The following is a 13,470-nucleotide window of genomic DNA, read 5'->3' as shown; positions in this document are numbered from 1 at the left end:
TGCCGGTTTGAACCGCCGCCGACGGTTCCGGTTCCGGTTCGGAACCGCCGGTGACGGTTCCAGGCCGGTTCGTCCGGTTCGGTTCGGATTGGGGACCTCTAGAAACGAACCTTTTTCCAAGTCAATGCTTCTTAGTCTTCCTGTCCTTGCCAAACTCACGAGAGGGGTAGAGAGAGAGAGAGGAACAAATGCTGTTCTCTTCTCTTTCTTGATTTCTAATATTGGAGGCAGCATTTAACTCAGTGTTATAACATATTTGGCATGTGCATACTGTTTACTTATATCTACTTTATTTTTCTCATAAACATGCTAAGTGCTAACCACAACCTCTACAAGATTGCCTTTTTCTTGTACAAGTTGATTGATTCTACTATTATAGAAGAAATTAAGAAAGTGAAACTCAAGCTAGTGTAAATGCAACATGAGCAATGTGGGCAGGATATGATACTACATTACATTGCAAAAGAAACACATCATGGAAGAAGTTTGTTATACTGATCTCAACAAAAACAACAACATGATCTATTCTGATCGCCTTCGGTATATCCATCCATGTAACCACCACCCGCGTCAGGCGTTTTCCTACCTTCTTCCGGCTTCTTGTACCTATAAAACGACGCCACAAACACAAACACGACCAGGTTCACCGAACTCAAACCCGCCAGCACCCAGTAGTACCGGTCCAGTCGACTACGGTTCAAGCTATGCTGAAACCAATTTGTCCTCCCTCCCTTCTCGCTTATCTTCCCCACAACATACACGGAAAGCGCACTGCACATGTATCCCAAACCGGTCACCCCTCGAATGATGTTCACCAGGTAGTTTTCGATTGATCCAGGCGACTGATCTCTGTAGTATACACTCACACTGTTCTCCTGAAAAGCTTCTAATCCTCCTAACAAAACGAACTGGAAAACCAGCCAATAAATACTCATCTTGATCTGCTTATCCGGCTCGTCCAGCAATCCGTCGCTTCTCACAACATCAAGCCTCTTTCTCTCCACCAAAGCCGCACTTATACAACACAGGATCGAACATACCATTCCCGCTGCTATCCCATACGAGGGCGCCCATTCAGCTTTAAATTTCTTCAGGAGTTTCGTTACCATCCCGCCTAGCCAATCTTTTGTTGACCTTCTTGCTAGTAGAAGTACTTGAATAGGCAGCTTTATTATCCCTATGTTGCGGTTGAGCTTGCCCGCTTGTTCGACAAAGTATGTGTCTCCAATGGCGGCCACAACGCCACAAACGATGAAAGTCATCCACATTGGGACCATCCGCACTGCAATCTTGGCCTCTTCCACTTGCGCCACGGTGCAGAGCGTCCAGCTCTTCCCAGTGGGGGTTCCTTCACCGGCCAATTTTATGGCGGCCTTATGCAACCCCCCGAGGCACCTGGTTGGTGTGAATTCCGTCTCCCCTATCTTGTGGCCGTGATAATCCCTGTTGCTGACAGGGTAGGAACGGAAGAACTTGAGTGAGGCCGCTACAAACACTCTGAAGACGTCGAAGAGAGGGCTGTTGTACAGGGGAGTAGCGTCCGTGTATTTGGAGTAACCGGTGAGGAAAAGGAAGGTGCCGACGACGCTGCAGATGGCCGGGATCCCAAACTTGAGAGTTGGCGGTCTGATGTATGGAAGAGCGACGGCTCCGGCTATAGGCACAACCACCACCCCAATTAGGCCAGCTATCTGATAAAAGTCTACACCTTGGCCAGAGCTAGTTCCGTCGCTCTGCCTCTTCCATATAAGGTAAGGCAACAGAGAGACGAGGTTACCGGCCACTCCAACAGCAATCAAGGCCAAGCCTGCAATAAGGATGCCCTTCTGAGCGCGGCCCACGCATTCTGGCTCGTACCGTTTACACGTGCCAGTTGCGTGTGCGAGGGGAGGAGTCGACACAGCCACCATGGTGATCCCCTGCAAAAAAATGAGAGTGAGTGAGAGAGAAGGAGAAAAGTGGAATTCAGTAGAAGTGACTTACTGCAGCATAGGCTAAGCTAGTGAAGACAAGAAGCTTCAGATGGCCGAGATATTTGTCGACCAAGTAGAGGAAGAAGAGTGGTAAAACCCGATAAACTCCGTTCCAGATGTTCAAGATGAGGGCGGCGTTGATCAAGCTGAGCCCCCACACATCGGTGAGATAGTTTTGCATGACGAAGAGGGCGTAAGCCACCAGTACATCTGCCCATAGCAGAGCTACATATATGCAAAATCCAAAGCTTATTTATTAGTAATTAGTATCTCAAAATCACACTTTATAAAAGAGATTAAATTCAAATACCACTAATTCTGACGAAGCTCTTCCTCTCCTCCGCCATTGACAAAACAAACAAATCTGAGCTTTCAGATCTTCACACACTTCTTCTTAAATACTACCAATACCACCTAACCACAAGTCAGAAGATTCCTAGTTTTTTTTGTGTTGATGTTCAGACACAACTAATATAGTTGACTAACACTACTTGTTTCACATATAACTACCAAATAATAATAATTGAGGAGAAAAAAAAAAAAAAGAGCAAAAGATAAATTCAACCCGAAACAGCTCAGCTCAGTGCTTAATTACTTATTAATCTGATGTCGCTACTTTTGCCAACACCTCCATTTCTAATAATCTAACCAGATATTCTGACGGCGCTCTTCATGGTTGGGATTGACTCAAAAGCCTCTGATTAGCAATCAAGAAACAGAAATTCCATATTTGATGATTGCAAATACTACAATTGTGAGTAGATCTAGTGTGAATGTTATAATTATTCTTATTTAATTGGAAAATTATTCTTACCAAAACATTATTGGATTATAAAACTAGTCTAGTTAGCATCGGATGTGGAAAATGGTTCCATCAGCTGACTAAAAAGCTGAGTTTCGAGATAAGGTTGAATAATATATTTCATTATTTTATGCATAACAAAACAAACTCAAAGTTGCAATTTCTCTACAAAGATCTCGAAAAAGTTGAGTTCGTTACCAGAAAATCTTATAGAATATTTATGAGACAGCCACTCTGTGTGAAATCCCAGTATTCTGCAATGCCAAATCAGCTATTGGTGTCAGAATTAAGAAACAAGATCACATAACTATACATTTGAGATTTGAGATGTGGTCGTTCACTTCTATTACCGTTCAGACCGAAGCTACCACGACATTACAGAGTCAACAGGTGCAGTTTGACTTGAAAGTAAAACCGAAGTGGAAATAGGAGAAGACAATGATAATTGATGAATGAACCATCAGGTTGGCCAGAATATTTGGAATGGTCAAGCCTTTGGCCTTTTATATTGCTGTGGTCCCCACCCATTTGCTTGGCTTGGAGGTTAGAGCATCCAGAGTAGGATGCGGACCATAGCCTAGCAAAAAACTCTTTATTCCACGTCATCAAAGACTTTCCACAACCTGTCATATTATCAAGGACTTCTCACAGTCTAGTAATAGCCTAGCAATAGGCTAGCCAACGCCCAAGTAAATAAATCAACAAATACAGAATTAAAATTGGACACATATACAGAGAAGTGCAATAATAATTTCGAAAAATAAAAAAAATTAGTACAATTAAATAAAAAGTCTAGTACAATTTAAAAAATAAATAAATTACAAACGACATCAGTGTGCAATCCTACGAGCGTATAACTCCTCAATTATATCATTCTGGAGTCGAATATGGGCTTCTTGTTGGCGGATATCAGCAAATACTTGGACCCTTTCGACGTCCCCCATGGTATCTTCATTCGTACAGAGGCGGTGGCCACACTGTGGCTTGGTCTTGCAGCATCTTGATACGGTCCCGCAACAACCGGCTACTGGAGCAGCCGAGGACAAGGGTGCACCGACGAAGTCGCAGGATGGAAGTCGCGAGAAGCTGTTGAAGCAACCGTCCATCGCGACGACGAAGCCGAAGAGGAACGTGCGTCCGCACAAGAAGTTGGGCAACTTCGTTCCCAAAGAATTTCCTAGTTTGATAGTTGTTTTGCTTATTATTTCTTTTGGATATTATTTATTTTATTATTTATTTTTCAGTAAGTGTCGAGCGTAATTACAAGCTCCATTTTGGGTTTTCTTTGTTGGTTCTTTCCGAGATGACTAGGAGGTCGAACCAACCCTAGGGTTCTTAGACTATAAATAGGGCTTTTGTTTATAAACATAATTATGAATGAAAATATTATTTACCCAACATCTCATTGATTATCTCTCAATAGGAAGCAAGCTGCCCGACGGAAGAAACATCCTGCGCACAACTGTTCCTTGTATCCGCCGACCATAGCACGGGCGCCGGAAGTTCTCGAGGTCGCCGAGCGCAGCCGCCGGCCTTCGTTAAGGGAAAAAGCCCTTAACACATCTTCAGAGGCCCAGTCAGTGAGTCTGGACCTTCATTTTCGACTATCATATTGTGCATGATAATACATGCATACATGACTTCAGCAATGCATTCAGCATACCATAGGCGTGTTGGACCATTTACCGCAGCCCATCGCGACTGGAGCACACCAAACGCCTCCACATCCTTGCGCGCCGCCTCTTGTCTTTGCATAAAGTAAACTTTCTTTGGATCTGTTAGGCATCTGATTGTCTTCACAAAGACGGGCCACCTGGAATATATCCCATCAGCCAAATAGTAGTCCATATCGTGCTGGTTGCCTTTAGCAACGAAACTAATGGCCAGTCCTATGCCAAGGCACTGCTCGTTGAAAAGGGGCGACGATTGTAGGACGTTGATGTCGTTGTTCGACCCAGCTACCCCAAAACACGCATGCCAAATCCATAGACAGTAGTCAGCTACGGCTTCGAGGATCATCGTGGGATTTTTTCCTTTGAAGCCGGTCGTGTATACCCCTTTCCAAGCGGTGTTGCAGTTCTTTCACTCCCAATGCATACAATCTATGCTGCCCAACATTCCGGGAAAACCGTGCACTCTCCCGTGCATATCCATCAGACCTTGGCAGTCGTTAGGGGTGGCCTTTCGAAAATACCTATCCCCAAGTATGTGGATTACACCCCAACATAAATGCATCAGACACTCGCGGACAGTCGTCTCGCCTATGTGAAGGTACTCGTAGAACATGTCGGCCGCACCTCCATAGGCTAACTGCCTGATTGCGGCTGTACACTTATGTATTGGCGAGTGACCGGGTCAACAGCTCGCATCCTCTCTGAACCGGTAATACTTGTACCAAGCCTCTAATGCCGACACGATATGCAGAAATAACGGTCGGTGTATCCTAAAACGCCGCCGAAAAAAAGACTCCCCAAACCGCGGCTCTTCAGCGAAGTAGGTGTCAAACAACCGTTGGTGGGCACCGACGTGGTCCCGGGGGACTGTAATTCGACGATGGATGGGGCGAGGGACCGCCGACTGCACCTGTTAGCGCAAGTGCTCTTGCATCAACCGATCTATCTCCGCGGACGTCTGGGCCCACAAATCTTCGTCAATTCGCTGTGACGGATCATCGTCACCATCATGTGCCATTTTTTACTCACAAATGAAAAATGAAGAGAGGGAGAAGAGAAACTCGTTAATATAAGTGGTGCGAATAAAATGAAGTGCAACGAGCCGTATATATAGAGTTGAAATCCAAAAAAAATACATTACGCGTTAGCTGATCGGCTTGCCGATCGAGCCGCACAATAGCGGACGAGCGATCGGCTAATGCACGACGGCCGTGCCCGACCGCTCGTCCTCCCCCTCTCGTCTGTCCCGTTCGCCGCACGCAATAGCGGACGTCCGCCATGCCCAAGCCGCTAGCCGGTGGCTAGGGCGTGCGTTCGTCCGCTATTGCAGATGCTCTTAACTACCAACTCTTCATCAGAGTGTGTATATCGGTGCTTCATAGTCCATACGGATATAATGTCTTATTTTATTTGTTATTCGTCGCTTTAATTAACTTAATTCATTGTAATTGAGTAAAATAATTTCTGCTCCAATTTTTCTTTGATTAGGTGAATTTATTAGTATGAATTGAATCTGTATGGTTGAGACTGTACTTTGTTTCTGTTTTGGTTCCTATTTTTTAATATATTTACTATTACTTAATCATAATTATAAATGTATATTTTAAATATGTGCACTGTGATGGATCGTACTCCTAATTATCCACTGAAATCCTACAATACATATCCATCATGTGCAGAGCGAACCCTTCCTTCTTAAATTTACTCTACTTAATTATAATTATAAATGTTATTTTTTATGTTTTAGGATCTCATCATATCATAAATGATACCCTACATACCTTATATGAGTTCTTTATGTGAGCACCACTCTCATTTAACATGTATCTAACATTATTCGTTTTGATCTATATATTTAATTTGATTCTAATGCATTAAAAATGTTATTGGAATTTTTAATTTCATAAAATCAAAGCTTGATTTGTTAGTTTATTAATTTATTTTAAATTTAAAGAGGAAATGAGCAAATCAAGCTTTGATATATATGAATTTTGTGAAATTAAAAATTCAAATAACATTTTTTATTGCATTAGAATCAAACTAAATATATAAATTGAAACAAACAACATTAAATACATGTTAAACGAGAGTGATGCTCACATAAGGTATATAGCATATCATTTCTCCTCATCATATTCACCTTATTTAAAACTTTATCTTATCAGTTTAAGATTACTTTTCAGTTCTCATTCGTCTTACTTTTAAAGTAATTGTATTTTTTTTAATTTCCGTGCATTTTATATTTTCTTTTGTTTTCATGTTCTATTTTGTATTTTTTAAAAATATTTGCTTCATTTGTAAAACATTATTTATTTGTAAAATTATATGTTCTCTTGTAAATATTTTGATTTTCTTCTAATACATTTAATTTTATATGGAGTATTTTCTATTTAGATAGCATTTTATTATGCATTGTTTTAAAAAAAATTACTCTAACGTATTTTATTTTAATCTTTTCATTTTCAAATAATTGAAATTTTGCTCAAGTAAACCAAAAAAGGGATTTATTTTTAACTTCATAACATAGATTATTGATATATTTGTTAGTTATCAATTTAAGATAGTTATACTGATCATATCCCTTCTGTAAAAGTTGAAATAATCTTTTTTTAAATAAACTTTTATGATGGAGGAAATGAAAAATAAACTCCTATAGTGTCGACAGGGCTCGAACTCGGCACCTTATACAATAATGTCTAAGCTCTCATTGCCGCGAGGAAAAAACTCTAGACAAAAGTTGAAATAACTTTTTTTTTTACAAAAGTTGAAATAACTTATTTAGGGACTATTTGCTATAAAAGATACAATATAAAGTAGATATGTGTGACGCCCCAGAATTTCGATCTTTCTTATAAAATAAATCGAATGTATTAGCATAAATTAATTTTTTTTGGAAGGCGATTAATCGTAGAACTCTCGTTGAAATTCCCGATTTTGGAATGGATTAAGCTATGTTGGGAGAACTTCAGTGCAAAAGAAAATTTTCAAGAATAAAAGTAAATGAAATGCTTTATTAGAGAAAGTTAGAATACATGTGTGGAGTAAAATACAAATCCAGCTATACAAGTTGTACATGTTTACATGTGTGATAAAGACAACACTCACACCTACACTACACCATCCTACCAACTCTAGTAAGAGCATCCGCAACGGTGGCGATGCTCGCCACCGCTGTCCGCGCCGCTGGCACGGACGCCACCCGCCGCCGCTGGCACGGCGCTGCTCGATGCATCGAGCACCGCCGTACCAGCGAGCAGCTGACGTGACGCGCCCTCATTCGTCAACGGCATAGCCGTTGGGTTTAAATAATTTTTTTTAAAAAAATCGGTTTTTAATTAAAAAAACCGACAAAAAATAAAAACAAATTCACTTCCCAAAAAAATTATATCCGTTTATAACCATTTTTTCCCACTTTTTAATTTTTTTTTAATTTTTTTACCCAAAAAATACACACGTTCATCTATAAATACCCCCAATTTCACTCCCAAAAATTCACATCAAACTACACAATTTTCATCATTATTCTCTCATCTCCATTCTCATCTTCAATCTCTCATATCCATTTTCATCTTCATTCTCTCATACCCTACAACATCACTATGTCCGGTCAAGGCGATAACCCTACGGGCTCCCACGGTTGGAACCCCGAATGTTTCGGTTCACAACCGTTTCCTAGTCCGAAAACGGAATATTCGGCCCCTCATCAAACCCAAGATTCGGCCGTTCCGGGTGGCTACCGTCCATACCCAATCGACGACCAAGGTGCCTCCGAAGGACGATACGGGTGGACACCGGAGCCTAGGCCGACCGCCCCCTCCCAACCTCCGCAAGCTCCTACTCGCGGCAGCGGTGTCCGCACACCGTACATGCCGGCGGAGATGGATAAATTGTTCAAGGCGTACTTCGAAATCTCCGAAGATGCGGCGGTTGGCACGAACCAATCGGGCGATCACTTTTGGTGGCGCGTATCTCGCCGGTACAATGCAAACCGGCCGCCGGGAACGATCGAGCGCAACGAGAGTATGGTGCGCAACTGCATCGGCCGAGCCAACGACGAAATTGGCAAGTTCAATGGCTATTTCCTCCAGGAGTCGCGGAATGCCGGGAGCGGCCGGAGCGAGGTCGACATCATCACTGCGGCGCTGAGCACATACCAATCCATGAACGGTAAGTCGTTCAAGTACCTCAACGTTTGGCAGGAAACGCGGTTCCACCCGAGGTATCTGGGAGGCGTAACATCCTCCTCTAGCGGCTCCTCCAAACGGTCAAGGTCGGTATCCCTATCCGACTCCGCCTCCGAAGAAGTGGCTAGCCAACTCGCCGGAGCTAACTTGGGTAGCCCCGACGCCGGACCAAGCGGTTCCCAACGCCGACCGCAAGGAAGGAAGAAGGCGGCGGCCGAGCACCGGCGCTCCGCGACTCCATCGGCCCCCGCCCCCGAACCCTATGTTCCACCTCCACCCCCGAACAACTCGTTGTGGACCCTTTTGGCCCAACTCAATATGGCCGATAGGTCAACTATGACCCCCACGAAACTTCAAACGCACGAGGGCATGATAGTGGGTCTCCAAAAACAATTGGGCTTGTTGCCGCCGGATGAGTAGTCTTCCTCGGGTAATATTAGCCAATAATTATGTAATTTTTAATTTTTAGTATTTTAATTATGTAATTTTTAATTTTTAGGATTTTAATTATGTATTTTTTATTTTATTTGTATTTTGTAATATTTATTGTGATTTTTTAATGAATTTTAGTATTATGGAAATGTTTATGTTTAATTGAATATTAAATTAATTGTGCTCGTCCTTGCAGAAGAGCACAGTTGTGGGTGTTGTGCTCTTGCCAGAGAGCAGGCATGAATAGTACCACCCGGGCCCACAACCGTGCCGCTGGCAAGAGCACGGTTGTGGATGCTCTAAGCAAGACTAGAAGTTGGCTAATTAGGTATGGGAACCAAGCAGCTACAAGAAGGTATCCCTTCCCCTTTCTCCACCTTCTCCCTCCTCGATCCTTGCCCCCACAAGGCTCCAATTGTGACAGCCCTGTACCTGTAATGTAACACCAAAAAAGGTGTCAAATTTTTTACACATAAGAAGGGGAAGAGGAGAGGCAAGCTCGATTAAGATAGTAGGAGTAATAGGCAAAATAGCACAACCAAGAGAGACTGCAGAGTTGGCTGTGAGATCAGCCACAATTTGCCCTTCTCAACTTGCACCAATAAGGAATCAAACAAAGCTGCCACAAGGTAAGAGAACCCAACCACAAGCCGAAGAGAATAGAGGAATGGAATCCTTTTATCGAGGCTCAAGGAACAGCCAAGAGAGGGACTTTCCTTCCCCAAAAATATCACCAATATGGAGTGAACAACAACATCATCAAGCTCAAAAGAGAGCCAACACTGCAGCCCCAAAATAGAAACACATTCTCCAAAGAACTCAGGCACAAGATGCCAAGAATGGGAACTATATAAACCGACCCTCACCACCTCCTCTCTCCCCACTTCCTATCACCCAAATTTTCACATAGTACGAGTGCAGCGAAGGGGAGACGAAGGAGCGGGAAGGGCAGCCGCATAAACCGAAGAAACCATCCAAACTAAGGTAATTCCCTCAACACCCTCCCTTGCATCAGTAGGCAATCAAGAACAAGAACTCAAGAAGACTTAGAACTAGCATCAACAATCAGTAGAGGAAATTAGCATCACAAATTAGCATCAACAATCAGAAGATAAGGCTAATTTCATGCATCGGTTATGGGGTTAAATTCAACAATTTATGGGGTCTAACACATCTTTTAAGCCTGGTGTGTAGAAGAAATCGGCAGGTCCAGGAAGGAAGGAAGATAATCGTCTGGCGAAGGAAATTGGCGAGAAAGTGAGCAGAATGAAGAAAATTTTCCAGACGGGGGAGATCATTAGCTGGAGGGCAGAACGGATAATTCAAGAGAAAGGCTTCTAGAAGATCGCCTCCACATCTATAAAAGAGAGAGCATGCAACATGAAAAGAGGGACTTACGACTTTTGGCTCTGAGCTCACTTTCACACACTTCTACACACACTTGGGGTAATCGGAGGTCTAGGGGCTTTGGGGGTCATTTTCGGTTTGATGTTGTGTACCACCGTCCTCGTGTAGGGCGAAGAAACAATTTATCTGTTTTCATTTTAGTTTTCTGTTCAGATTTCTACATAGTCTTGGCTGTTCGAAGCTCGGCTTTCGTTGTGTTGTTGAAATCTCGTTTAGCTATCTATGAAATTTCTATTTTCTGTCATGAATGATGCTGATGTTGAGGTTTGTTTGTGTTTGATTCTGAGTTTGTGGTTGTTTAATTGAATGGATGCTTTTCGCACTTGATCTGGTAAATTGGAGTTGAATCGTGGTTGGATTGTCGTTGATCGGGGTGGATCTGTTGAATCGGAGCTCATGGAGTTGTAGTTTGGTTGTAGTTTGGTTCGGATTGCTAGGATCCGGAGTGGATTAAGTGTCCGACGTGTGGATCTGAAGCAGAGTTGGTTGATTGTGCATGAATCTGATGGCTCGTTTCTGTGTTTTTGTTTACTTAGTCTAGTAGATGTAGATCTGTTCAATTTCCGATTAATCGCCAGTTTCCGACATCCGAATTATGTTGTTCTGTTTGAATCTGTTGTTACTCTGTTTTTCTCCATGTTCGAGCTTGAATCAGGTGATAAGATGCAGATCGTTGTTTGTTAATTTCAGAATTAGTTATTTGCAGCTTTTCATCCGTACTTTACTATTTTGGGAAATGGTCCCCACTGCTCGTTTGATCCCTGTTTAGCTAGATTAGGAAGTTGTTAACTAGGTCGAGAAAGTTCGTTTGAGTTATTGAAGTTAAGATGATGTCCATAATTCTGCATGATATTTACAGTTTCCTAGGTCTAGTGTTAGTTTTCATTCCCCAGCCTAGTTATAATTTTCTCAACCCAAAATTTGTTTGGCAGCAGCCAATTCCTTTTTTAGAATCTTTTAAATGCCTTCTTACGCCTCCGTCTTCATGGGATCGATCCCTACTTCCCTGTACTAATTCATAGTATAGCGGGTTGAGGGTTCTGAACGCGGAATTTGTGTGTCTGACGACCGAGACTCCCAGGATCCTCTGAGTTCCTAGACCTTGTGATCTAGTGGATTCTCTGGGCTTGAGAGGCCTGACCTAGTACAAAAGCACACACACTTTCTCTAATACCACCAAGCTTTCAAGGAAATTAGCATCACAAATAGTCCAGTAGCAATAAACATCCAGTGGTAATTGAATTTAGAACAAAATCTATCCAACAAGATCACAACTCGAGAGAGAAACATAATCAAAACCCAACAATGAATCAATGCTGCCGTAACTCAAGCTCGAAATAAATCGAAATGGCGAAAATGGAATAAGGGGAAGGGGCCTTAAGAAAAATCCAAAAAAAAAGGATTTACGAAGGGATTTAAAAAAAATTCATATAGTAATAAATAAGTATCCAATTAATTATTTAAGAGAAATAGAATCTCTCCAAATGAGTAAAGAAAATAAATAAATTCTGCAGAGTAGTGAAGCCGGGATAGGATTAAGAAAATCCTATATGCCGAGACTAAGATATAGGTGCTATCAAATAGGATGCATGCATTCTTTCTCAAGAAAAATAGTTCAAGTACTAATTAGCGTGGTACGCTATTTATTTTCAAAGGGTAAATTGCTCAAGGGCAAGTGAGGCTAAAGCGAGAAACTGAGTTGAGAATTAAGCATATCAGGTAGGCTTTCTTTTAATATCCAACACATTAGTGTGGATATAAATCAAATACTTGTGAAATTATGAAATATCATCTTTTCTCAAAATGGAGTGTGATTATTTTTCAAGTTGTTGTCATGCCACAAAATGTTTGTTTCGAGGCCTATCTGTTGGACTGTATGTTTGTTGGTTTTGGCTACGCCAAAACGTTATGATTTGGAATAGAGCGCGCGAGGGCTGTGAGCCATCCAAGAGGGTTGGCTGGCTATGGTGTCCTCGGAAGGTGGCCACCTTCCCGGCACAATGGAACGATGAATGATGAATGATGAATGATAGAATGATGAATGATGAATGATGAACGATGGAACGATTAATGATGAATGATGTGAAGGGGTTGGCAGCGGAAGCGTGCATGTTCTAACGGATCACATAATTTGATCTATTTAGCAGATTATCTAGACAAAATCTATTCGCATAATTATCACATGTATCATGCTCATAACTTGAATTAAAACATGCTTTAGCATATAAAATCCCTAAAACATGCTTACTACGGAATTAGCCAATTTACCTCGTTGATTCAATCAAGAATTGATGATGGCTTGCTCCGTCTCCTCGTGAAGATCTTCAGTACTCGACCTCGGATCTTCTGACTGGTGTCCCAGACTGTATACTGATATTTGTGTGGGCAAATATCACCAGAATACTAGGACTCGTATAATGAAGAAAGAACTCAGCTCACGTAAGAAGTAATTTTCGAACTCACTCTCTTTAGAGTGGGAGACGAAAATTGGGAGCAATAATAATTGTTATTTCTGTCTCCTTTATTCTCCTATTTATATTAAGTCACATATTGGGCCCAGTCGGGGATCAAAGGAAGAATTTGGACATGGCCTCACCCAATTAGCTTTTTACTAATTAAATTGAACTCACAATTTAATATAAGCTTATATTGGAATATTACAAGCAGCCACTACAGAAGTAATATTGCAGTGCCTTCCAAATCCAAAATTACAAGTATTCCGGGTTTCCTTTTATTTGTTTAATTCATTACTCGCGCTTAAGATAGAAACATCTATTAATTAATTAATGTCTGCTATAGACTTAATTAATTAACATATTTTATTCTCCAAGAGTGGACTTAGCAAGAAACTCTTATTTATTATTCATAGAGTAATTAAACTCCAACTAGCTAGGTTCCGAATAATAAAACCTTGTTTCGAGCTCCTCTTGTGGATGTTATCAAACGAGACTCTCCTCGCACACGATTCAATATAATAGTAATCCTAGCACCGCTAGATA

At 41.7% G+C, this 13,470-nt stretch overlaps 1 protein-coding gene across 2 annotated transcripts; it reads right to left on the bottom strand.

Annotated features, from left to right (window-relative positions):
• Positions 1–429: 429 nt before the first annotated feature.
• Positions 430–3,241, bottom strand: LOC121792107 (protein NRT1/ PTR FAMILY 5.5-like). 2 transcript variants are annotated; one of them, XM_042189915.1, is made up of 5 exons: positions 3,126–3,241; positions 2,974–3,029; positions 2,284–2,387; positions 1,984–2,198; positions 430–1,919 (listed from the first exon to the last, which is right to left on the bottom strand). In XM_042189915.1, the coding sequence occupies exons 3-5, from the start codon at positions 2,318–2,320 to the stop codon at positions 501–503; spliced, it is 1,671 nt and encodes a 556-aa protein (XP_042045849.1). In that variant the 5' UTR covers positions 2,321–2,387; positions 2,974–3,029; positions 3,126–3,241; the 3' UTR covers positions 430–500. The 2 variants fall into 2 exon arrangements, with proteins under 2 accessions (XP_042045849.1, XP_042045848.1); XM_042189914.1 differs by having other exon boundaries at positions 2,284–2,374.
• Positions 3,242–13,470: the final 10,229 nt, after the last annotated feature.

Source organism: Salvia splendens, chromosome 2 (assembly GCF_004379255.2).
Source record: "Salvia splendens isolate huo1 chromosome 2, SspV2, whole genome shotgun sequence".
In the NCBI taxonomy this organism is placed as follows: domain Eukaryota; kingdom Viridiplantae; phylum Streptophyta; class Magnoliopsida; order Lamiales; family Lamiaceae; genus Salvia; species Salvia splendens.
The sequence above is the reverse complement of the archived record's forward strand: the minus strand, read 5'-3'. Positions and strand labels throughout refer to the sequence as shown.